Source organism: Muntiacus reevesi, chromosome 13 (assembly GCF_963930625.1).
Source record: "Muntiacus reevesi chromosome 13, mMunRee1.1, whole genome shotgun sequence".
In the NCBI taxonomy this organism is placed as follows: domain Eukaryota; kingdom Metazoa; phylum Chordata; class Mammalia; order Artiodactyla; family Cervidae; genus Muntiacus; species Muntiacus reevesi.
In genome coordinates this window covers 4,565,747-4,591,008 of record NC_089261.1, presented here as the reverse complement: position 1 = coordinate 4,591,008, position 25,262 = coordinate 4,565,747, and the positions used below count along the sequence as shown (strand labels likewise).

Below are 25,262 nucleotides of genomic sequence, written 5' to 3'. Positions count from 1 at the left end.
CGGAGGCTTCTCCTCACCCCCCCCCCCCCCCAGCCTACTCCCTGGGCCTCGTCACACCCTCGCCACCGTCAAGGCCCAGTTCTGGATTCTCCTCCTGAGAATGTCACTTCCGCTCGACTCCCCGTCCCGGCGCCCACTCCCACGAGGCGGCTTCCTGGGCCCAGGCCAGGCCCGGATCCTTGTTCATATCACTCTCTGATCTCATCTCGCTGCAGCCCTGGGAGGGACAGTGGCCTGGCATGCATGCCTCAGCTCCCTTAATAGTCGTTTGCTTTTAAAAACAAAACAAAAAAAATGTACTTATTTGGCTGTGTTGGGTCTTAGCTGCAGAACGCAGGATCTTTTGTTGTGGTGAGTGGGTTTCAAGTGTGGTGCCTGGGCTTGGCTGCCCTGTGGCTTGTGGCATCTTAGTTCCCCAACCAGGGATCAAACCTGCATCCCCTGCATTGGAAGGTGGATTCTTAACCACTGGACCACCAGGGAAGTTCCCTGGCTCCTGGGAATGAGAGAAAAACAGAACCTTGGAAAAGCTCAGGGCTGGGCTCCATGTGGGAGAGCCAGGTCTGGCCAGAGAGCCTCATGCCCTTGCTGAGCGGCCTCCATGCTCAGGGGACAGCCCAGGGTTTTCACCCCTCGGTCCAGAGGCAGTAGGGTCTCCTGTGTTTATTTATTTATTTCTCCTGGGTTTAAAGAGGCCTCCAAGTCCCAGAGACATTGAGATCGACCCACCTGTGGTGTACCTTTTATAAAAACATTTAAGAGGAGGGTGCCTGCACATCTGAAAGAGCTGGCTCTGAGCACGGAGCTTTAAACTTACATGTGAGTTTGCTGGAGCTGCCGTAACCAGGTACCAGAGACAGAAGTGTACAACAGTGTTTGCTCACAGTCCTGGAGCTGAAAGTCCGAGCTCAACGTGCTGGATTCATCCTGAGGCCGCCCTCCAGCTCGCAGATGGCCGGCTTCTCGTCATCTCCTCCCACGGCTGCCCTGCCGTGTCAGTCTGTGCCCAGATCTCTTCTCCTTTTTAAAAACAATATTTGGGGCCGTGTTGGGTCTTCATTGCTGCATGGGCTTTTCTCTAGCTGTGGCCCACGGGCTCCTCATTGCGGTAGCTTCTCTTATTGCAGAGGACCTAGGGCTGGTGGGCTTCCGTAGCTGTGGCCCACGGGCTTTGCTGCTTCACGGCACGCGGGAGCCTCCCGGACCAGGGATCGAACTCACATCCCCTGTGCTGGCCGGTGGCTTCTTTACCACTGAGCCACACCAGGGAAGCCCCGACCTCCTCTTCTTCTAAGGACACCTGTTACGTTGCAATGGGGCCCACCCAACGGCCCCACTTTCCCCGATTGCCCCTTTCCAGGCCCTGGCTCTGTGCACACTCATATTTTGAGGTGCTGGGGGTCATGACGTCAGTGCACGCACTTGAGGGACGCAAATCAACGGCTTCAGGTAGAGGGTGTGGTTGGGGGGCTGCAGGGAGTGGGGACACTGGGGAGAAGCCCGGAGCTGGGTGGGAGGAGGCTGAGGTGAGACAGCCCCACAGCCCCATCTGAGCGAAGCGTAAGGGGAAGATGCGTCAGCGTTTCTGGTGAGGTCAGCGCCTGGTGACGTCCCTCCTGCCAGCAGGAAAGGCTTGCGACACGGCCCCCGTCGGTATAAATAGGCTCCGCGACCACAGGACCCAGGCTGTCCCCGCTTCCCAGGCCACGTCAGCCAGGTCCGCGTGATCCGGAGGGGAAGAGAGGGCCCACTTGGTTCCTCAGAACTGCTGTTTCCTCGCCTTTCTGATCCACCCTCCAGCTGGGGATTCACCCCCACTTTAAACTCAAGGAAAGGATTTGATGTGACATAGGGCAGCTCAACAGTGGACGCAGGAGGCCCCTGGGTGCAGAGGCCTGCAGGCTGTGGGCGGAGACCCACCCAGGCTCCGATCTCCATCTGCTTGTGGGCCTGGAATTCTTGGCCCAGTCACACCCCCCTTTTCTGAACCTCAGTTTCCCCTCTTGCCACCACAGTGCCACAGTTAAACAACGGAGAAGACAAACAACCCCATTTTTTAATTAAAATTTTTTTTTTGACGTGGGCCGTTTTAAAGTCTCTATTGAATTTGTTACGATACGGCTTTTCTTCTGTTTTGGTTTTTGGGTGCGAGGCATGTGGGATCTCAGCTCCCTGACCAGGGGTTGAACCCACACCCTCTGTGTTGGAAGGTGAAGTCTTTTTTTTTTTTCTCAAAGTTTTTGTTTTGTGTTGGCGTATAGCCGATTAACAATGTTGTGATAGTTTCAGGGGAATGGGGAAGGGAATCAGCCAAGCCTATGCAAGGTAGGCTAAGTCTTAACCGCTGGACCATCAGGGAAGTGCCAACAACCCAATTTTTAAATGGGCAAGGGAATTAAAAAGACTTTTCTCCAACCCGGATATAAATGGCCAATAAGTATGTGAAAAGATGTCAGTGCCATTAGCCATCAGGAAAATGCACGTCCAAACTACACCGAGATGCCACTCCACCTCCACTAGGGCATCTGCAGTCAAACACAGACAATACGTTTGACTTATTGGACGGGGAGAAGTCGGAGCCCTTGTGCACTGCTGGTGGGAATGAAAGAGGGTGCATTCAGCCTCTTTAGGAAAAAGAATGTCTCTTCCTCAAATGGTGAACGTAGAAATCTCAGACAACCAGCAGTTCCACTCCTGGGTATGCACGCCAGAGAACTGAAATCAAGTGATCACACAAAAGCTTGCACACAGACGTTCACAGAAGCATTCATGCACAATAGCCCGAATGGAGAAGCAACCCAATTGTCCATCAACAGGAAATGGATTTTAAAACGTGGTCTGTCCATACGACAGAATATTATTCAGCCAGAAAGAGAGATGAGGTATTGATGCATGCTACAACATGGATGAACCTCAAAATCATTATGCCCCATGAAAGTCAGTCAGAAAAGGCCACATATGATTCCTTTATATGAAATGTCCAGAATAGGTGAATCCATAGAGACAGAGAGTGGATTAGTGGTTGCCAGGGGCTGGGGGGGCTGGGGACAGGCAAGAAGTGATAGCTTATGGATAGGGTTTCTTTGGGGGGTGGGGATGAAAATATTTTTTTAACTATCAAACAGATGATTTCACTGTCTTATAAATGTACTTAAACCACTGAATTATGGCTTTTATTATAATTTATTTACTTTTTATTTGTTTATTTATTATTTTTGGCTGGGCTAGAGCTTCACTGCTGCGCGGAGGCTCTCCTCTGGTTGTGGCCAGCAGGGGCTACTCTTGATTTGCAGGTTTCTCGCTGTGGTGGCCTGTCTTGTTGCAGAGCACGGTAAGTCCTTGAATTATATACACTTATTAAATGCACTTGATGGGCACTTCCCTGGTGGCGCAGTGGATAGGAATCTGCCTGCCAATGAGGGGAACGCGGGTTCGATCCCTGGCTAGGGGAGATCCCACATGCCTCGGAGCAACTAAGCCCGTGTGCCACAAGCACCGGAGCCTTCGTGCCCAGAGGGCTCCGCAACAAGAGGAGCCCCCGCACCGCCACGAGGAGCAGCCCTGGCTCACGGGAGCTGAAGAAAGCCCACACGAGGCAACGAAGACCCACAGCAGCCAGAGATAAACAAATAAAGTAAATGTAAATGCACTCGATGATACGTGAATCACATCTTAGTTGTGAGAGTGCAGGGCCAAATGCTGCCTACGAACTACACGGGCGGTACCGAAATCCCGTGGACAGGGGCACGCCGACGCCCGGCCCGTAGCGAGTGTCCGCGAGCCCTCACCCACCAGCCACTGGGGCAGACGGCGGCGCAGATCTGCATGTCACAGGGTGACTCTGAGGGCGGTTGGGAAACTCACGTTACATAAACGCCGGGTGAGCAAGGCTCTTCCAGGGCCCCTGTGAGGTCAGCGAGGTCACCCTTGGCCTGGGGGTCATCTGACTCAAGACCTGCCAGGGTGCTCCTGGGACCTGGTGTGTCCGTGGGGATGGGGCTGCACGCCCTCCCCTGCACCCAGTGGTCCCCCCAAATTGGGCGACTGGCCCCCGCTTCCAGGAGCCTGAGCACCTATTCAGGGGAGTGCAGAGAGAGAAGAGGGACTTGCTTCCCTGCAGCAGCCTCACCTTAGCCGTCAGCTGTCAGCCCCCAGGCCGGGCCCTGCCACAGGGAACCGCCCCCCCAGGCCAAGGCGAAGGCTACTGGGGGCTGCTTCATCTACTCTGAGGTGTGATGGACAGGAGCCGAGCCTACAGATGACCCCACCCCTGGGCCACCCTCTTTGAGCCGAGGGTCTCCTCTGTGAGGTCCTGGGACAGGAGAGATGACCACAGAGGGTCCGCAACCCTATGAAGCGCCATAGGGTCCCGTGGCAGCTCCAAACACTGAGATGTCGCCGTAAATAAAAGCAAACCTAAACATCCAGCCTCCTGCCAATGCAGGAGACAGAAGAGACTCGGGTTCAATCCCTGGGTCGGGAAGATCCCTTGGAGGAGGGCACGGCAACCCACTCCAGTATTTCTGCCTGGGAAATCCCACGGACAGAGGAGCCTGGCGGGTCACAGTCCGGGGTTGCAAAGAGTCAGACATGACTGAGTGACCTGGCAAACATCCAGGAGGATCAAGGAGTCCAGCGAATGGAGCCCTGGCTTTTCTCACGATGACAACCCACGAGGCCTATTTTGAAACATCACATTCTTGCCAAAAATGTTTTGGTGCTCCAGGCACGTGCTGTGTGCCCAGTGGTGACAATCAGGCTCATTTCTGCAGCTATTCTGGGGGCCGGGACCAGGCCTCTCTCCTGGGTCAGCTCCCTGCATCCTTGAAACCCTCTAATGAGGCAGAGCCCATGGTCCTTGCCCTGCAGGTGGGGAAACTGAGGCCTGAGAGGTGGGAGCTTGCGGAAAGGTGCACAGCTGGGAGCAGGCCAAGACGCCACAGAAACAAACGCCAGCGGCTCCCAGAGCGGGGAGCTGGGAGGTCCGCTCTCACGGGGTTGGCTGCCTGGGGACGCTGGGGGCGGAGGTGGGTATTTCCAAGGCTCTGCACAGACATCGCTGAAATCGTGAATTCCACAGTGAAACCTGTGAAATTCCAGGTTTCGTTGGCAGAAAGGCAGAAAAGAAATGCTACAAATTCCAGGTCGAGAGAAATGTAAGGGCAAGTAGGACCTCATGGAACAGTTTACAGGATGAAGGGTGTGGCTGGAAGTTGAATGGGGAGGTTGCAGAGGGGCAGGGAACTACCCTGGAGATCCAGAGATTAAGAATCCCTCTTGCAGTGACGCCTGCAATGCAGGGGACGCAGGTTCGATCCCTGGTCATTGAGTAACTAAGGTCCCACCTGTAGCAGGCAATTAAGCCCGCAATGAAGATCTTGTGTGCTGCAACCAAGACCCAACACAGCCAGATAAATACCAAGCCACCCTCCAGAGGGGCTTGTACAACACAGCCTGGTCTGATCCTCTTGCTCAAAACACTCCCTGGCTTCCTGTTGCCTCTTGGATGAGGCCAAACTCATCGCCACAGCCCCCAGTCCCTGCCCGCCTCCCCAGCTTCACCCAACACCTCTCCAGCCTGCCCGCCACTCTCTGACGTTCTTCAGCCCCCAGAGGAGCTGAGCTCTTACCCCAGGGCCTTGGCACATGCTGTACCCACCGGCTGAACACCCTCCTCCGGAACTGCCATCGGACACCAACTTTCAGTTCTTCAAGTGACCTTCCTCTACCCCAGCCTAGCTTCCGCACCCCCGCCCCCATGCCAGACTACCACATACCCCCCTCTGTAGCATTCTTCAGAACCGTAAACTTCTACAACTGTGGGATTGTGTCCCCAGCCAGACTGTAAATTCCAAGAGGGTGTGCACGGCTGGTGGTGGTTCCCCATCGCCTGTCTCCAGAGCATAGCCGAGGCCTCGGAATGTAGTAGTGAAAGTGAAAGTGTCACCCGCTCTGTCCTGTCCAACTCTTTGCGATGCCATGGACTGCGGCCTGCCAGGCTCCTCTGCCCATGGGGATTCTCCAGGCAAGAGTACTGGAGTGGGTTGCCATTTCCTTCTCCAGGGGAACTTCCCAACCCCGGGATCGAACCCAGGTCTCCCGCATTGGCAGGTGGATTCTTTACCATCTGAGCCACCAGGGAAGCCCTGGAATGCAGTAGGTGCTCAATAAATCCTTAATGAATGGATGGATGCACGACCGTGCAGATGCGGCAACGGGGCCCAGGTGCGTCCCCAGCCGCCATGTAGAGACCCCTGCAGCCGGGCCTCTACAAGTGTAGGCCTGCTTCAACGCTGGGTGGGACCAGGCCTCTTGGAGCCTTTCCAGTGCCCTCTTTCCGAGGAACGTCAGAATCGCATCACTCACGGTACACCAAGGCATGTGATTCCTCCTTTTCAGGAAGCCTCAATGGTTAAAGATGCTGACTTTTTCTTTTATGATGATTTTTCAAAAGTGAATTCAACATCTATTCTTTCAGCTGCTGCAGATTTCAACACTTCCCTGCAAAAACAAACTAAAAAGGAAAAAGCCAAAGCATTTCTCCCACTTCCTTTCAAGAACGCATTTCAGGACAAATTCTACGTAAGCCTCGTAGAAAGGCGCCAGACTCCGTTGGAGGGGACAAGCCTACTGTCCCGCATTCAACCTCTAGGTAATAAAGGACCTGATGCATGTGTAGGGCACCAGGCCAGGTGCAAGTGATAAATCCCCAAGAAAGACAAGGCTTACTCACAGGTGAGTGAAATTACTGTGAAGCCTGGAGGGACCTGGAAGACTCATTTGCCAGGCTGCCCGTTTCTTGGTGCAGGAGTGAACGCTGACCCAACCTGATCGTCGTGGTACCCCGGGATCTAGCAATGCACCTGCATCGTGTCTGCTCCCGCCCTGCTGCCCTCCCCCGCCCCATCAGAGTCCTTCCCGGGACTGATGGTGAGAACCAGGAGACACGCCTCCCTGGCATGGCTGGAGTTTCTGAACCGGGATGTCACAGGTGAGAGCGGGGTCCTGCCACGTGGGCGAGAACGCAGCTGGTGCAGCCAGAGAGGCCGAGGGATGTTCCTGAGCCCCTGGTCCCTGCACGAAGTCAGGTTGCAGCTACACAGGACGTGCCAAGAGGCCAGTTCTGCTAGCTGAGCTGGCTTCCCAGTACCTCCGGGGAGTCCTCAGTCCTCAGGGTGGAGGGCGTGGAGGCAGGAAGTGGGATGGCTGAGCCTGCTCTGGGTGCCAGCTGCAGCCCAAGCTCACCAGCTTTGCTTGGCAACTGGAAGGAGATGGGGGAACAGGCTGGGGGCCCCATGGGGCTGTCTACAAAGTGGTAAACGCTTGAGGCAGGATTTGCTTTGCAGAGATGCCGATTACAGGCCCTGGAGGAAACGACCTGGGATGGGCACTGGGAAGACTTGCTTTCTTCCTCCTCCTGTTCTTGGGGACGTGCTAAGGAAACTCTGAGCATTCATTCTGATATGGAGACAGACCCCCTCCAGGTCCGAGGGGAGAAAAGACTTGCTCTGTCCAAGGGCCGACTGGTTGGTGGCCATTCAGTTGGGTGACAGATTGTGTCTGTTTGGGGCCATCCACAGAACAAGCACGTGAGGAAGAGGACAGCAGGGCATTGAACACAACTGCTGTGCACCCCCACGGTCAAGGAGGCAGAGCTTAAACAGGCCAAAGGTGGGAACAACCCGAATGTCCACCAGCGAATAATGGATTTAAAAAAGTGGTTATGTCACACACACTGCTGTGTATAAAATAGGTAACTGGTGAGCATCTACTGTGAGAATTCCTGACTAGTTCAGGGGGCTCTACTCTGTGCTCTGGGGTGACCTAAATGAGAAAAAGTGTTAGTCACTCAGCCGTGTCTGAGTCTTTGTGACCCCACGGACTGTAGCCCGCCAGGCTCCTCTGTCCATGGGATTCTCCAGTCAAGGATACTGGAGTGGGAGTTGCATTTCCTTCTCCAAGGGATCTTCCTGACCCAGAGATTGAACCTGGGTTCTCCTGCATCGCAGGCAGATTCTTTACCGTTTGAGCCACCAGGAAAGCCCAGCCTTAATGGGAAGGAAGTCGAAAAAAGGGGATATAGGTGTACATACAGCTGATTCACTTCGCCATAAAGCAGGAACTAACAACATTGTAAAGAAACTATACTCTGATAAAATTTTTAAAAAGTGGTTATGTCCAAAAAACATGATTCTGTCATGCATTGGAATATTATTCAGCCATTAAAAAGAATGGAGTACTAACACATGCATTCACCTGTATGTGCCTCAAAAGCATCACGCTGAGTGAAAAGGCTAGACGTCAAAAGTCACATATGAGATGACTGCATTTGTAGGAAATGTCCAGAATAGAAAAATCCATAAAGACACACTGGTGGTTGCAGGGGCTGCGGGAGGGGAATGGGAAGTGACAGCTGAGCGGTACAGGGTTTCCTCTTGGGGTGATGAGAGTGTTCTGGAATTAGAGGAGGTGATGGCTGCTCAACACAAAGCGCTCAATGCCCCGGAGGTAGCTCTTCACTTTTAAATGGTCAACTTGACATTGTGTGAATTTCGCCTCAATTAGGGGGAAAAAAATTAAGGCGGAGTTAAAAAACACCACTCCAGGAACACAAAGAGTTTGGGAAGCAGGAAGTGGGCTCCAAAGAGGCAGGAGGGAGTCAGGGGGTCTCCGCAGCCCCTCCTGGGTGAGTGCCAGAGCAGCGCCTGCACCCTGGGCTCGCCTTTGTCAACTTAGAAAAGGTACGCCTGGTGGTCCAGTGGCTAACACTCCATGCTTCCAGTGCAGGGGGCGCCAGTTCGATCCGCGACTGGGGAACTAAGATTTCACATGCCATGCAAGAAAAAAAGAAAAGGCACACCTAAATGTACAAGGCCAGGGTGTGCCAGGAGGGGACCCAGGCGGGGAGACCAGCGGGAGGCCCGGGGCAGCCACGCTGGTGAGGACAACCCTGGGCTGACTCGGAGCAGGGGGGCTGGGTCCCTATAGAGAGCTCAGGCTGAGGGGCGCACACACTAGGGGCCAGAAAGCAGAGCCAGGCTCCCTTGGGGCTGCAGGCAGAAGAGGAGGGACGGAAATGTGGGCAGAGGGGGAGGAGGGGGTCGGAGAGGCTGAGGGCGGAGGCGGGCGGGGGCCAGGCAGAGGGCAGGGGTGGGGAGGGCAGCACAGCGCACCGCTCCCCTGGGGACTGCAGAGGGCTGGGCCCTCCGGCCTCGGGGAGAGGCAGAGGGGCCTGGGGCGGTGTGAGTCCAGGAAGGAAGGTGCACACGAGGGTACACGGGGGGCAGGGTGGACATGAACACAAAGCATGCAGACGTGTGCGTGCACACACGGACACAGGAAAACGGGCCCAGCCACAGGTGAAAACACACGCAGAAACACGTGCCGCAAACGCTCACACACACACAACGGAGCAGATGCACATGCCAGCTACGCAAACACGGGACACGTGCTGGGACAGAACCAGGCACACGGCTGAGGGTTATGAGTAGCTGGGTGCACGTACAGCTGTGGACACCCAGACCTCCGACACGGGAGCACAGGTACACAGACACTCAGAAGCATGTGCAGACAGACAGACATACTCTGTGGCCAAAACAGACTCGTTTGTTTTGCACAAACAAGGCATGCACACCACAAGTGCACACCTCCCCTCCACTCAGCACCATGACCGACCCCTCCCCTCGGGGAAGGGAGCTCTGGGCACCCCCCTTTGAGACACCCCTGGATTCAGGAACCCCAGCACCAGGGCCCGCCTGGGAAAGGGAGACACAAACCGCAGCTGTTGCCCAACACCCAGCCCGGGGTCAGGGAGGAGCCAGGGCCAGGCCGCGCGTGCCTGCCCACGCACCGGCGGCAGACGCCCAGCCAGCGACGCAGACAGCCGGGATTGCGAGGGAGCTTGCAAAATCACCCGGGTCCCTCAGGGGTCAGCTACACTGTCCCTACCCACGCGCACCCCCTCCCCGCCCCGGGGACCTCCCCAGGCCCCATGGGCACTATTGGCCTTCTTTTTAAATTCTGCTTCTGCCGTGCCCAGCTGTGTGACCTTCACAGTTCTGCGCTTCATTTCTCCTGGTAAAGGGGGCCGATGGGAGGGCGTGGTGAATATGTGAATTAATGCAGCATGCCACACCCCGCCCCCACGTGCAGGGGGGACCACGGCCTCCCTGGGTGGCCGGCTGGCCTGCTGCAGACTGGGCTGTTCCTCCTGCCTCCAGCCTGGACCCGTCCCATCCAGTGGGACCAGCCAGCAGACCACGCTGGGGGAGTAGGTTTATCCTTCCCTCTATGCAGGAAAAGAAACCCTCTTTGCAGCAATTTTGCAAGCACAGGACCACCTGGCCCGGCCTGGCCAAGGCGGGTGAGGACGTTAAACCTTGAATTTCTGCTCAAATGCTTGGAGGAGGGCTGACGAGGTCACCTCTGTATGACCGTGGAAACCAGAAAGCGTGGAAATGAGCCTCGGGTTCTTCCCCCTGAGGTGTGCCCACCTCCTGTCCCCACCACCCAGAGCCCCCCGCCCAGGCTCATATCCCCCCAGCAGACGAAGGACATGGGGCTGGGGGGCTACCCGTGGGGCCCGCCCTCCCTCCCGGGTCACAGGCTGATCTTTGAGGACAAGCGTCAGGCCCTGCAGTCTGGGGCCTCAACCTCGCGCTCAGGAGCGGCCGCCCCGAGGCTCCGGGTGTGCCACTGAGGGCCCCCAACTTCAGTTATGAATGACCTCAAGCCCAAGCCTGGGCTGACCAAACCAACTTCCTTCGCCCTGGAACTCTCTGGGGCCTGGGAGGCTAAGAAGGTCAGTCCACGAGCCACCGCTGCCCCACCCCACTGGCCTGGGACACGGGCCTGGACCCGTCCGTCTGACGGCACCCACAGAATCAGCTCTGTGAGAGGGCCACAGTCACACCCTTGTCTCCAGGCAGCTGTGTGCTGCAGGCGCTGCCTGAGCCCTGTGGGTCTCAGCAGTTCCAGCTGGGTCTTAGTCTCCCCATCTGTAACCTGCCGAGAGCCAGCCCAGTGACCCCCAAGGACCCTAACGCCCCGAGAGCTAACAAACCCCCTCCACACACACACGTGTGGGGAGGAGATGCAGGCTGGTGTGCTGGCCTCGAAGCCTGGGCCTGAGTCAGGCCGATCCAGCAGGGCACCTGTGGCACCTGCCCAAGCCAGTCCCGAGGGCAGGCCCCAGAACTAACCGATGCTATGTTAAAATCCAGTTTGGAGGACCGGGAGAGGCCGGACGCACTTGGAAAGCTGGGGTGACAGGAAAACCCAAATAAGGCAGTGACTCACAGACAGACAGAGAGACAGACAGACCCCCCCCACCCCCCAGAGCTGGACAGGCGGCCAGGAGCCCTCTAGCTGCAGGTCAGGCAGCCCCGGGAATTCTGGTTCTAAAGCCCCCATCTCAGCCCAGGACATCCCTCCAGCCAAGGCCCAGAGTGGGCCCTCCAGGGAGAAAAGCAAGACTCCCCTCACCCCAAAGACAATCCACAGACAAATGCCCCCTCCCCAGGGCCCAGCGTGTATCGGACCCTGAGGGGGCTGCCTCCCGGGTCTCCAGGCACTGGGGAAACTGAGGCCAGGGGGAGGGGGGAAGAGGCTGGCCTGGGCCCCCGACCGCCACTCACCGGGTTGGGTCGTGCTCCCTGCTCCTCTGATCTGCAGCCCCCAGGTTCCCAGGGGCAGGGCGGGCACGCTGCCAGAGGCCTGGCCCTGCTCTGGCTTTTCTGGGGAGCCACCACGACCTCAGAGTACCCCGAAGTCACACCCTTCTTCCCTTCCCGTGCGCGGGCGGGTCTGGGCTGAGGGCACCCGATAACCTCCCCTGCGCATCTGCAGGGCCCCACCGGGTCACAGCGGAATCCCAGCCCGCGGAACGGGGAGGTGGCCCCACGGCGACAGGAAACCTGGGCCCAGGTTTGTGGAGCCTCTGGCTGCGGAGGCTCCGGGGGGCCTCCGGTCCCTGTTCCGTCTGCGTGGTTGGGCCAAGCCCAAGCCCAGCGCGGACTCTCAGTGGCCCACTCTGGCCGGCCCCGCCCAGCACTGCTACGGGAAAGCCCTGGGGGCAAGAACTGAGTGATCACTCCCACAAAGGGATGGCCAGAACTCAGACGTGGGTCCAAGAGAAAGCTGCCAGCAGGCCAGCCACAGCCAAGGTGGCAGGGGGGTCAGGGGGAGTTGTGGGACCCCCCCCACCCCAGACAGCAGGGTCTGGGAGCCTCTGCTCTGAACCTTCTGGGCTGTTCCGACCCAGAAAGGAATGAAGCGAGAGCCTGAGCCTCAGAGCCAGGCAGCCCCGGGCAGGAACCACGTGGTCCTGGCTTGGGTCACTCCCCCTGCAGGAGCTCCAGTCACTTTGTCTTGAGACCGGGGGTGATGGCTCTCAGGTGAGCACTGAGGGAGGTTCAGGCGAGCCCGGCCCAGAGCCAGTTTCAAGGGATGGGGTGGGAGAGGGGGACCAGGGACGGGAGAGTCCAGGACCGCAGGGGGCGGCCCCGTGGCTGAGGCTCGGACAACCCCAAGGACCACAGCCCGGTCTGCTCACTATAAGCTCTTTATTAACAAGTTGACTTAAAAAGGAAAGAGAGAGAGAGAGAAAGGTGTAAAAATACTTTTCTTGGAGGCCCCAGGAAGGGAAGGCACAGTCAGAACTCCTTTGCTGGGTCAGGCAACCCGGCTGGGGGCGGCGCGGAGAGGGTGGAGGCTCAGGCCTCAGGCAGGGAATGTGCAAACCCCGAGGCCCCGCAGGCAGTGATGGGTTGAGGGCTTCCTGGAAGAAGCCCCGAGCACCACGTCCCCTGCGTTGGGCAGACACGCGGCAGCCACGTTGAGAGCCGGCGTCTGCTTGCAGCTTACATACACAGAGCGGAAGGAGGGGGCCTCCCGGCGGGAACGTCCCAGAGCTGGAGCACACAGCTTTGAGAAGTCTCTGGAAGCCAGAGGGCAAGGGGAGACCCCGGAGGCTGCTGCTGCCCCCCGTCCCTGGAGCCTCAGGAGCCCAGGCCGTCCTGCCGGCGCTGGAGGACCTCGATGACGCTGCTGATGCCGTCCTCGGGCACCTGCGGGCCGGCGGGCACAGGGAGGCGTCAGGGCCGCCCGGGCCCCGCCCCTTCCCCCAGGGCCCCGCCCCTTCCCCAGGGCCCCCTCCCCCCAGGGCCCCGCCCCCTTTCCCCAGGACCCCCTTTCCCCAGGGCCCCCTTTCCCCAGGGCCCCCTTTCCCCAGGGCCCCGCCCCTTTCCCCGGGCCCCGCCCCCTTCCCCGGGGCCCCGCCCCTTTCCCCAGGGCCCCCGCCCCAGCCGGCCGGCTCACCAAGGCATGGTCAAAGTTGAAGGTGCTGATGTAGTAGGCGGAGATGTCGGCGGCAGCCAGGGGGCCGGCGATCTGGGCCACGATCCCACACTCATCTGAGGGTCGAGCAAGGGCGGTGTGGGTCACCTCGGTACCCCCCTCGCAACCCCCCCAGGCCCCAGCCCTTCCGCCGCCCCCGACACAAGGCGCGGCCCCTCACCGAAGCCCAGGGGCTGTCCGCCAATGCGCACCATCCTCCACAGCTCGCCCGAGGAGCTGGTCAGCAGCAGGTCACTGGGGAACCTGGGGCGGCAGGAGGGCGGTGGGCGGGGGCACCCGGGTCCCGCCTTGCCTCCGCTGTGAGCCCCGGGAGGAGGTCAGCCGGCTGACCTCAGCGTTGGACGCTCTAGCTGCCCCCTCCCTGGAGCTGGCCGGGGGCCTGTATGCCACCTGGGGTCAGGGGTCACTTACTTTTTCTGCGTCTCAGCATCCATGACGATGGAGATGTAGCCTTCGATGAGGGAGAAGGCAAAGAAGGTGATGGAACTGGATCCGGGACCGCCAGAGGCTGCCTCCCTAGGGGGGCTGCGGAGGAGGGGAGCCTCAGGTGCTGGGCCAGCTCCACCTCCCAGCCGGGCTCCATGCCCTCGAAGGGGCTGGCACAGGTGGCCCTGGGCAGACCCTCCTGGCCCCCTGCCCTCACCCCTCGTCTGAGGGCCCTGACCTGCTGGTATGGCTGGGGATGGGAGAGAATGACGAACCCTGAGTGTGACAGAGGATTTTACCCCAAGTCCAGAGGGCCTGACCAGGGCGCAGTTCGGGGGGCCCTGCCCATGCCAGGGTGGGCAGGGGGCTCCAGCTGTGGCTTCGGGGCCTTGCCTGGACCTCAGTGCTGGGCACAGGGGTGTCGCAGGCGGCCGGGAACCCCAGCCACCGCACAGGGCACAGAACTGCAGAACCCAGGGCTGGGCGGAAGGTGGGGGGAAGGAGCTTGGGACCAAGGTTGTGAAGACCAATGCCAACGAGGGCCCACCTATGCGTATAGAAGAGGACGTCGATGAGGGTGGTGGCGATGGCTGGCAGAGTCTCGGGGTCCAGCGTGAGGACGCAGAATCGGTTCTGTGGGCTCTGGATGGGGTGCACCGTGGGGCTGGGCCCTGCTGGGGAGGGTTGGTGGCGGAGGTCAAGGGGCGACTGTGGGCGGGCGCGCCCCCTGGTGGCCAGCCAGAGAGAGACAGCCTGGGCTGGGAGGAGGTCACGCAGCACCCGCAGGGACCTGCCTGGGCTCTCCCGGCACCCTCTTGTGAGGAGGGGTGTGCGTGTCAGCTGGTCTCCCCAAAGCCACAGCCCCACCTGCACAAGGGAAGGGCCCCCGATGGGAAGAGGAGCCCCCGCCGAGGCCCGGGTGTCAGAGGGCGGGTCTCACCATGCTGAGCACGGGGAAAGCCGTTACTGGAATCGTCCCTGGCAACCGGCACAGGCTCCCCGCCCACCTCTCGGTAAATGTCAAACTCCCGGGCCAGCGTGTGGATCACCACGGACAGGTCCTGCTCCCGCACCTGGGCCAGGAGAGGAACAACGCATGGGTCCCCAAGTACCCATGGGGTCCACCCTGCCCCACACGCCCCCTCCCCCCGCCAGCCAGCACCGGCGGGAAACTCACCAGGATGAAGTCTGTCTGGTAGGTGGACAGCATCAGGACCGACACGTGGTGCTCGGCCAGCGGCGCGATTACCGACCGGGCGATCTTGGTGACCCCGGCAGCCTGCACAGCCGCGCCACTGGGGGACGGCACGTTCAGCACCAGCCAGGTGGCCTCGGCCACTTGCAGGAACTCGGATGGGGGCAGCTCTGTGGGGCAGGGGGCACAGGCCTGGTCAGGGCCTACAGGGCTGGCCCCTGCCCTGTTTCCCTGTCTGAGCCTTATGGGGAGCTCTACCAAGGTCAGGTCAGGTCTGGAGACTGGAGCTGTCTTCCTCCCCCAAGTTCTGCTCCTGAGACCTGCATGTCTGCAAGGACTGAGAGGTGCTTCAGGTGTTGGCCTGTCAGGGATTGAAACTTCCCAGTTAGGATCGGAGCTCCGAATTCAGACAGAACTGGGTTCCAATCCCAGCCTCACCATCTACTTTCTGTTGACCTGGGGCAAATGATTTGACTTCTCTGAGCCTCAGTTTCCTCTTCTGTAAAATGGGGTGACGGTATGGCCCTCAAGACGAGTGTTCCGTGGGCAAACAGAGGCTTCATACCGTGTTGCACCACCAGGGGGAGCCAGCAGACCATGTTGGCTAGGGGATGCCCTTTGCTGAGCAGATGCAAACTTTCCTGCTGCACAAATAGGGAAACTAAGGCCTGAAGCAGCGCTATGCCTGCCAGTGAAGCCCCAGTGGTCTAGCCTGAGACTCCAAGCCTGTCAGCCTGGGCCAGGCTGGCAGGAGTAGGGAGGTAGATGTCTGCTCCAGGGATCAGGGACGGACCAGGCTGGAGTCCAGTCTGGAGCAGGGGCCACGGCCAGGGTGGCTGCTAATTGCCCAAGCACAGCTAGGAGGCCCGCCAGGACCCTGCCCTGGCTGGCTGCCTGCTCCTCCTGCATTCCTTCCCCAACCCTCTCAGACTCCTGGAGCCGCCAGACCAGTTGGGGAGGGGGTGACACACACCCGAGATGAGAGAAGTCAGTCGGGGGTGGGGGTGGGGGGGTGGTGAAACAGTCACAGTAAACCGATTCTTGCCCCAGAACTTGCTCTGCTGGCCGGCCAGGGGCTGCTAACCGCCCTTCACACACAGCCCCGTTTATAAGGCCCTCGAGGGACCCTATTAGATCAGAGCCGTAACTATTCCATTTTACATAAGAGGAAACAAACAGCTCAGAGAAGGGAAGTGACTTGCTTAAGGGCACACAGCCAGTGAAAAGTGGGAATGGGTTCGAACCCAGATCCATCCGCCTTCCAGGCCCCCAGCTCTTGCGACCATGGATCCTAGCATTCGGTGAGAATCCCGCAAAGAGACGAGCGCGGTCTCCTCCCTTACGCCCCCTCCCCAGCCCAGCCCCCACCTTTGAAGCCCTCCTCGTCCACCATGAGCGTGTAATCCTCGGGGGTCTCCGTCAGGCTGAAGAACTTGCACCTGGTTGGGGGCGGGGGGCATCTTCAGCCTGGGTGGGGCGGAGGGGGCGGGTAGACCCCGGCCGGGCGCCTCCCTGCCCCCTCAAGCCTGTTCTTTCCCCAGGACGGTGGGGTGTGTGCCCCACTTCCAGAACTGCGAACTGCTTTCCGCCTCCCCGACCTCCACGCCGGGACACGAGGAGAGGCTCACCCGCGGCTACAAACCCGGGCCGTCGAACCTTGAGCCCTCTAGACCAGCCCCTCTGACCCGACGGGAGGCAACTGGAAAAAGTTCCACGGAGCCGCCAGGAAAGAATGCCCCCACCTGACACCACTAGGGTTAAGCATTGACCATCCCGGGCTGTTTGCGCCTTAACCGGCCCTGGGAGGGGGCCTCACGGGGCCGGATAGGCGGCGGTCCCGGGGAGGTTAGGCCCAGGCCGGATGGCGGCCGGGGGCGGGGGAGGGAGGGAGGCAGGGAGGGCTCTCCCCGCCGGCTCCCGCTGGCCCCACGACGGCCCTAATCTCCCGACCCCGTCCCAGAGCGATAGTGCAGCCCACCCCCATCTGTGCCGCGGACCCGGGCGCGCACCGGCTTCGGCGGGGCAGGAAGAGCAGCTTGATGAGCGGGTGGGTGTAGAGCCAGAGACCGGGGCGGGCGAGGCTCAGCACCCGCACCCGATGCTCTAGGATGTGCAGCTCCATCGCGGCCCGCGCGGACCCGACCCCGCTGCCCGCAGGACCCAGGCCGTGCTGGGGGCGGGTCGCTGGGGGCGGTGCCGGGGGGCTTAAAGGGGCCGCTGCGCGGCCGAGTGCACGCCGCCAGCTACGCCAACTCCCCGAAGGCCACGCCGTGCGGGCCGGGCGGCCAATCCGGGGTGGCCACGCCTCCTTCTAGCGCCGGAGCCTCACTCTGCTCGGTCCGGCCTGCCCTGCCCGCCCCTGCTGGCTCCGCCCCACCGGTTTGGGCTCGGGAATCGCCCGCTGACCCCACCCCCTCGAGTCCTCCTGGGGGTGCCCCGGCCGCGCCTCCCCGCCTCTCAGGGCTCCGAGCTTTCCGTAGGACGCTCGCTGCGCTGGGGTCCCGAGCCGGCGGAGTCTGGGAGTCGTATCTGTCCTTGGGCCTTAGAATTAATTTCGCTGAGCCTTGGAGGCGTGCCTGGGACAGAACGCAGCCCCCAAGCTCCTGGAGCGTGCGAGGGGCGGGGTCCGCTGCCGCAGCCCAGGCAGCCGTGCGGTTCTCGGCCCTGAGAGCGTGCTGGTGCCTTGCCCCTCCTTCCTCTCGTGGCTCAGCGTGGGGCAGGGCCACCAGAGCTGGCAGGGGTGGTGGGGACAAAAGTCCCCCAGCGAGGGCTGCCCGGCACTAGTATTGACACACACCCTCCCTGCTTCGTAAGCCCTGTGAGTGGACTGACAAGGTGAAGCTTGACCTGGACTCAGTGGCCCCATGTTTCTCAGGCAGCTTCCAGAGCAGAAGGGAGGGCCCCAGCCGTTCTGTGAGCAGCATGTGGTGGGGAGGGAGCTGAAGGCCACCATGCTGAACACTTGTTTGGGCCAGAAATGCCCAAAGCTCAGCCTTTGGGGGAACAGGGCCATGCACCTGGGGCTCACTGGGTCCTCAGTTCTCCGCCGAGACATAAGGCTGCAGTCATGAGCAGGACCGACATGGCCTGAGCACACCTAAACTTCATGCTTCATGCCTGAGGAGGCCCCCAGAGCTGGCAGACGCCCCAGATCTGAGGCTGGTGAGTGCCAACGTGGGATCGTTTCCACAGCAGGGCTGGGCTCCGCTCAGGCATCCTCAGGCCTGCAAAGACCCCGGCACGCACAGGCATGGGCACAGGGAGGCTGGCTCCGCAGCAGGACAGAACGTGCTCCAGGGGCCCTTGCCTGATCCTCAGGCCCCACCGCCAAGGCTCTGAACCAAACAGGTTAGAGCAGGACTCGGGTCTGATGGACCCAGCAGGTCTGAGCAGGCCTCCCGCCCGCTCAGCAGTCTTTATGGTAGGCAGATGGAAGTGGGGCGGCAACTGCCCTCCCTAGACCCTCCGGCTCGGTGGGTCCCCACGGAACACCGCAGCCACCGCATCCTGGCCAGGCCCTTGGAGGGCTGGGGGAGGGCAGTGTCCTCTGAGGCCGAACCCTCGTCTCGGGCAGGTGGCATAGGAAGCCACGGGGGGAGCGGCGGGAGGTGAGAAGTAGGTGGTTTGCCCTGAAAGGTTCATGTGACCCTTGACCTCCTCAGCCTCAGTATCCCCGGTTCTGGGTTCTACCAGAACAGGACGTCCCAGGCCAAGGCTGCAGCCCTGCGATGCCTAAACGCTCCCAGGGAGGCTCTGCTCCTCCCTCCCTCTCCCCCCGCGCCCCCACCCCGGCCCGGCCCAGACTGGTGGCCTGCCAGGAACAGCCACTATTGTTTGACTGGAAAAGCTGCTTCCTCAGCAGAAGGGGGGCCTCTCCCGGGACACCCTGTCCTCACCCTTGCTGGTCGCCACACTGCCTGCCTGGGTCCTCAGTGCGGAGTCAGGTCACCCTGGTTGGGAGAGGTTGCGAGGGGCGCCGGGCCCCAATCTGGATCGGCTGCACCTCTCCCACTCAGCTCCTCTGCTTCCTCCTCTGTAAAACGGGGATAGGGACGAAGCCCACCCAGTCATCAGACAGCCAGCCCAGCCTGGCACGTGCTCAGCTCGGTAAGAGGCCAGTGGGCGCCTCGTATCACAGAGTCAGACTCCGCCCTGCGCCCCTCTAACTTGGATGGAGGCCTGGGCTGAGCATGGGAGGGCAGTTCTTCACAATCACCCACCCTTGGCACCAGCACCCGGCCCAGAACGAGTACCTTACTGGGGTCCGAAGTGGCACCCAGGCCAGCCCCTGGGGGAGGACTGTGGAAGGATTTGCGGAGCCCCTCCCCCTATGACGGGCAGGGTCAAGGCTTGGGGAGCAGGCCTTGCTCTGCCTGGGCCCTGGTGACCCTCACCCATGGCAGGCGGTGGCCGTGGGGCAAGGGGGATGAAGTAGGGGAAACTGGGTCTGGGGTGGGGGCCTCTGTAGGGTGTGGAGGAGATGCTGAGCCCTAGGGGTGGCACCCCCTTCCCAGTCCCAAGCTGCACACCAGCTCTCTACACAAGCCTGTTTATTTCTGTACAAAACCATGTTTCTATTTTACACAAAGAACCTCCCCCCCACCCCACCTCACATCCATGCCCTAGCCCTGGGGAGAATCCCCCCAGGAGGGGCTGAGTGAGGCCCCACCCATTGGCCCGCACTTCTGCCTGCCCCAGCTGGGCCGGCTGAGCTCTGCTCTGGAGAAAATAAATAAGGAGACTCAGGCAGAATCTGTGCTGGGCCAGCCAGACTCCCTGCCACCTGGGGCCAGGCACCGGGCCCTCGGGGGGCGGGCGGGCCCTGGAGTGTCAGTCAGTCGGTGAACCGTGTGGTGTGTGGAGACCCCAGCCCAGAGGCCTGAGCTGCCAGGGTTACAAGTAGGTGTCCTCACTCTCCTGGGATGTCAGGCTCTCCCGGGAGCGGTGGTGGGCTGAGTCCTGGGGGGCCAGGTCCTTCGGGGGCACATCCTGTGGAGGAGATGCATCTCCCGTGGCGGCCGCTGCCTTGGCTTGACTTGGGGCAGGGGGCCGGTCCTGCTGCCCACTCTCCTTCCCCGGCTTCCGTGGCTCCTTCTGCACCTGCTTGGATGTCTTGGACTTGCCTTTGGAACCAGAGAGGGGGGCGTCTGGGGGCAGGCGGATGGACGGTGAGGGCTGCAGGCTGGGCCGTGGGCCCGGCTCTGCCTCCAGGATGGCCTTGGCGCCGTGCAGCCTGGGCGGGGACGGGCACTGCAGCTCCCCCCGCGTCTCCTGCCAGCGCCGCAGCTGGATTAGGTGCTCGCGCTCGATCTGGCGCTCGGTCACTGGCAGCTCCACCACCTGTGGGGCGGCGACAGGCGGAGGGCGTCAGGAAGAGCCATCCCCTTCCGCCTCCCGGCCAGGGCCAAGCGGACTGACCACAGGATGGTGGTCACAAGCCCCAGAGTGAATGCCAGGTGAGGAGGCCCTTGAGGCCCCCCACCTCAGAGGAGAAAGCCATGAGTCCTCCCGCCTACCTATGTATCACCTCACTACAGTCCCCCAGAGACAAAGATCCACAAAAGAGAAAAACAGGAAAATAAAGCCAAGGCTGTGATGGGGGGTGGGCCGCACCTACTCTCATTCCCTCTAGGTGGATCTGGGCCTCTCTGTGCCCCATCTCCTCGTTCAGACAGAAGGACGAGGTCTGTCCACACTGTCCTGGGCTGCTGAGCACAAGGCCGCAGGGCCCCACCAGGGCCCTCAGGCTCGCCCTCCCTCCGGGGGTGAGGGGCAGGGGTGACCGTCAGTCCCCCCATCTCCGGGGTGAGGGGCAGGGGTGGCCATACCTCCTGCACCAGGAAGGCCTCCTGCATGACCTTGGGGCTGAGGCTCCGCAGTCGCTCGATGGTCTCGTACTGGCCTTGGCAGCCTTTGACCTTCTCGGGGGAGCCCAGTGCGTGCTTCAGCAGCACCAGGCCCACCCGGAAGATGATCTTGACTCCTGTGGGGGAGCGGGCGGTGAGTGCCGGCGGTGAGGGCTGCTCTGGGGAGCCTCTTTGCAAACAGAGGCCCCCGTGAGCTGGGCTGGCAGCAGGGCTGCTGCCCCAAGCCCGCCCGCTACCTTCACAGAAGAACATGTCCCAGACGCGCAGCACGGAGCTCCAGGGCAAGGTGCGCGAGAAGGCGCACATGAACCACTCGGTCATGTAGAGCAGCGGGTCGATCTTCTGCTGGCTGAGGTGCTTGTGGGCCACGGGAGACACCTTCTGCAGCAGCGAGAAGAGGATCTCCCCGTCCAGCTGGATGGCCTCCTGGGGGGACAGGGAACCACTGGGCCGTGACCGAGGGCCACGGCAGCCACCCCGGCTCCTCAGGCAGCTCAGGCCGCAGGGTGCCAAGCTCCCGCTGGGTGCCGGGGGTGATGACAAGCAGACCAGACACAGCTGGTCCCCCCACCAAGCGTGTTGTGCAGACAGACAGACAGACACGAACCACAGGAGCATCAGGAGCCGAGGGAGTGGAGGGAGGGAGGGGGCTAAGGTGCCCAGGGCAGGGCAGGAACAAGACCCTGGGGGGTGTGTGCCGGAGGCCCCCCCGTCAGGTCAGGGAACGCTCCGATGGGTTGAAAGCTGAGGGGAAAGAAAGGTTATCAGAGGAAAGAAGGGGTGGAGGATTAAGCCTATTTGAAGGCCAAGGCAGGAGGACTGTGGTGCCCTGGAGGAACTGGGAGGCAGAGGTGGAGAGAGGGTGGAAGTGGGAGGCCGGAGCCCAGAAGCCCTGACCCTGGCAGCCTGGGGACTCCAGCCTCAGGCAACAGGAGGCCGAGAAGGACTTCACGGGCAATGGGATGGCTGAGTTGAGGCCTGGAGAGGCTACAAAGGTGTCAGGTCTGGGGGCGGGTCTCAGGCCAGGGCCACGCTGCAAGCACTCACCAGCTTCTCACTGTAGTAGCCAGGCAGGTACTTCTCACAGATCTGCACCAGGCACCAGAAGGCTTGCTGTGGGCAAGAGAGACATGATGCCTGGCTGCTGGGTGTTCCTCGCCCGCCCGCCCGCCCGCCCACGGCCTGGGGGTACCTCGGCAGGCATGTGCATGAGCAGCACAGCAGCGATGGGCGCCTGGGCCTGGCAGTAGCCCTCTTCGGGTCGGTACAGCGTGTAGGCCTTCAGCACCCGGAACAGGTCCTGCTGGCTGCGGAGAGGCGAGCGGGGAAGGGCTGAAGGGTGGGACTCGCCACCCACAGGCCTCACCTGCGCCCCACTGGGCCAGACCTGACTCAGAGGCTGCATTTCCCTGCAGACTGTGGTCACGCGGGGTCAGTCTCCCACTGCAGCCCCTGCACCCTCCTTTGACAGGTGAGGGCGAAGGCTCAAAAAGAAAGTGGGGAGCAGGGCCAGGGCAGGGCGTGTGGCCCCCAGCGTGGCAGCTGTGGCCCCTCAGACAGGCCAGCCCCGTCCCAGGACTGCCTCGGTCCCGGCCTGGCCGCCACGTCTCTCCTCTCCTGCGTACCTTGTACCCACCCAGCTCTCTCCAGCCTTCTTTCTGCCCACTCAGTCTGTGCATCTTCCTGTTTTGAGAGGAAGGCCAGGCCAGGCAAGCCTAACACTCTGGGAAGTACAGGATGAAGCTGCCCCAGAACTAAGAGGACCCATCAGACTCAAACCAAAGAGGGAACTAACAGAGTAATCAGGACCCTCCAGCTTCCGGAACCCCCAACATGCCCCCAAATTTATTTTACCTCCTCTCTCTGAGGGAAAGGGACAGCCCACAAGGCCCAGCCTGCTCACCCGTGGCCCCCCCGGGACACAAACATCTCGTGGAAAGGGAACTGTCGGTGCAGGTCACGCTCAATCACATCCAGCCACTTGGGGTCCCCAGGGGACATGTCCAGCTCCTGGAAGCAAGGTCAAGAGCATCTCTTAGGAGTTAGGGATGGCTGGGAGGATATCACTGTCCCAGGTTGTGGAGGAGGCCCATCAACAGGGACAATGTCCACCCAATCCCATCCTGACTGGGCCTCCCCGAGGACAAGTCAGGAAGCTTGGGTGGGGCAGAGATGAGCGGAGCAGAGTCCTGGAAACCCTGAGGGGCTACCTAGGCTTCAGGAGGAAGACCCACGTGGGTAAGAGTGCCTGACATAGCTGTGGCTTGAGATAATCGCCAGGCACTTCATTCAGGACTCAAACACCTTGTTACTCCCTGAAGATGGAAGGCAGCTTGGAAGCAATGACTCCTACCGGGGAGCACCAGCCTAAGCACCACTTGAGACGGCACATGTGGGCCTCAGCGACTTCGCCTCAGCCCCCTAAAGACAGGTCCTATCATTACACTGTTCACAGGTGAGGAACTAAGGGTCAAAGACAAGCCACTTGCCTGATGCCTTGTGGCTAGAAAAATGGTGCAGCTGGGTCTGGAAGCCAGGCTGACTCAGAGCTGTCAACCCAACTCCTGTGCTACCCACCTCCATGTACAAGCAGTGCCACCTATTCAGGAAGCGGGTGTGTGCGTGTGTGTGTGTGTGTGTGTGTGTGCGCGCGCGTGCGTGCGTGCTGCACTGAGCAATGTCATGACGTCTGTCGAACCGTCAGCCTCAGAGCCATCTCTGGGTGCTGGAGTTTCAGCAAATTTTTACTCTTTTCTTTGAACTTCCGTGAACACTTTTGCATGAGTTCCATTTATGTAAACAAAGCTACTACACAAAGAAAGATCCTTTCTCGTCACTTGAAATGTCCTCTATCTTACTTGCTTGTTGGTTACAGGGGTATGTATTATTTGTCCAGACTCTCTGAACTGTGTGCTTAAGATCTGTGCACTTTACTTTTGTAAGTTCATACCTCAGCTTTCAAACAAGAAAGAAACAACTCAGTGGAAAGGATGCCTGGAGGGCTGAGTGGGGAAGCAGACAGAGCCTCGTTGTCTACGTGTTGGGCAGTGCAAGGAGGGTCCCAGGAGGAAGGCTGGGTCCTCAGCAAACACATCAGTGGGTGTAGGCGCAGGCCCCTGCCCGGCAGGCGACTTCATACAAGTCCCTTTCCCTCTGTGCCCCCTCAGTGGGGGTGTCCCAGGATTGAAATGAGGACCCTAGGGTGTCGGCTAACTTGACACAAGAGGGTGAACACTGAGACAAAAAACTGATGGAGTGTTGGAGGCTGGAGGGTTAGGGAGGGGCCCGGGGCCTGGACAGCGGGCCCTGGAGCAGGGGCCCATCTAAAGACACACACACGCAACCTGTGCGTGTGCAGCCCCCCTCGATGGGGGCCGCTAGTGTCCTAGGCACCCTGCAGGTCACGATGCTGTCCTGATCCTAGACACGGTCTTGAGTACAGTGCAGATCTGCTTTTGTCAGGAAGGAAAGGAGGGTCCCACAAGTTCTCCTGAAGGTTCCACTGAGGTGCAGACCAGGGAACCCAAGGCTCCTAGAACATGCTCACTGGGCTCCTCAGCAGCTCACGGCACTCAGCCACACAGGGTCACCACCCCTCAGAGAGGGAGAGGTGCAGCTGAAGGGCCTGCAGGGAGAAAGGGTGCCGAGAGTCCAAGGCAGGTAGGGGCCGCTGGGGGCAATGCAGCTACCACAGCCCCCCATGGAGCCGGCCGGAGAAGAAACCCAGGGAAGAAAAAGACTGGAAGGTCCTGTCCTGCCTGAGGAAGGAGGAAGAAGTGGCCAGCGCAGAGGAGGAGACGCTGCTGGGGTGTGGAGCCTGCACTGACAGCGGAGGCTGGGGTCCACGCGGGCCTCTGGGGGCAGGATCGCTGCCCCACAGCCCTCCACGGCACCCCTGCCTCTGGGCTCTTGTGCCCCGGCAGCCGGAGGCAGCTTCTCTCCCCATCCACTTCCTCCTGCTGTGCTCACAAACCACTGTTCTGGCCCCCAGGACTGCGCCGGGGCCCTGCCACTAAGCTTCAAAACATCATGAAGGGCTTTCTGGGCCAGTCTACCTCCTCCCACAAGCAACCTTCAGACCCCACAGAGGTGGCTGACCCTCTTGGGATGCACCACTCCCCAGACACACACAGCACAGACAGCTCTGCACTCTGCGGCTCCTCAGATGCGCTCACCTCTGCTAAGTGTGGAACCAGGAGGCTGAGCAGCCCCCGAGCTCCCTCGGCTCTGAGGCTGTGCTCTGGCAGCCAAAGGTAGCCTAGGGCCTTGGAGATTCTCCCACCCCACCCCTGAGCCTCCCACTCTGCCAGAAGGCAGCCCCCTGACATGGAAGTGATGTAGCCACAGGGAGGAAGACCGGAGCCAAGAGGCTGCCTGAGTGGGCATGATGTCGGTGCTCTGTGGGACAGCCGGATCCC

At 60.6% G+C, this 25,262-nt stretch overlaps 2 protein-coding genes across 3 annotated transcripts in view; both read right to left on the bottom strand.

Moving 5' to 3' along the window:
• Positions 1-12,546: 12,546 nt before the first annotated feature.
• Positions 12,547-17,250, bottom strand: CASTOR1 (cytosolic arginine sensor for mTORC1 subunit 1). 2 transcript variants are annotated; one of them, XM_065904146.1, is made up of 9 exons: positions 16,987-17,250; positions 16,346-16,416; positions 14,960-15,147; positions 14,723-14,855; positions 14,330-14,456; positions 13,768-13,881; positions 13,517-13,599; positions 13,318-13,412; positions 12,547-13,067 (listed from the first exon to the last, which is right to left on the bottom strand). In XM_065904146.1, the coding sequence occupies exons 1-9, from the start codon at positions 17,097-17,099 to the stop codon at positions 12,999-13,001; spliced, it is 993 nt and encodes a 330-aa protein (XP_065760218.1). In that variant the 5' UTR covers positions 17,100-17,250; the 3' UTR covers positions 12,547-12,998. The 2 variants fall into 2 exon arrangements, with proteins under 2 accessions (XP_065760218.1, XP_065760219.1); XM_065904147.1 differs by having other exon boundaries at positions 14,330-14,453; positions 16,987-17,247.
• A 2,245-nt stretch (positions 17,251-19,495) lies between these two features.
• The window catches only part of TBC1D10A (TBC1 domain family member 10A), a 28,770-nt gene continuing 23,003 nt past the window's right edge, over positions 19,496-25,262 (bottom strand). Inside the window, exons 4-9 of the mRNA XM_065904505.1 lie at positions 22,748-22,854; positions 22,037-22,151; positions 21,892-21,957; positions 21,081-21,270; positions 20,806-20,960; positions 19,496-20,317 (exon numbers count right to left, since the gene is read on the bottom strand). Coding sequence (XP_065760577.1) covers positions 19,871-20,317; positions 20,806-20,960; positions 21,081-21,270; positions 21,892-21,957; positions 22,037-22,151; positions 22,748-22,854 — 1,080 coding nt within the window. The 3' untranslated portion in view covers positions 19,496-19,870. The remainder of the gene's footprint in view (positions 20,318-20,805; positions 20,961-21,080; positions 21,271-21,891; positions 21,958-22,036; positions 22,152-22,747; positions 22,855-25,262) is intronic.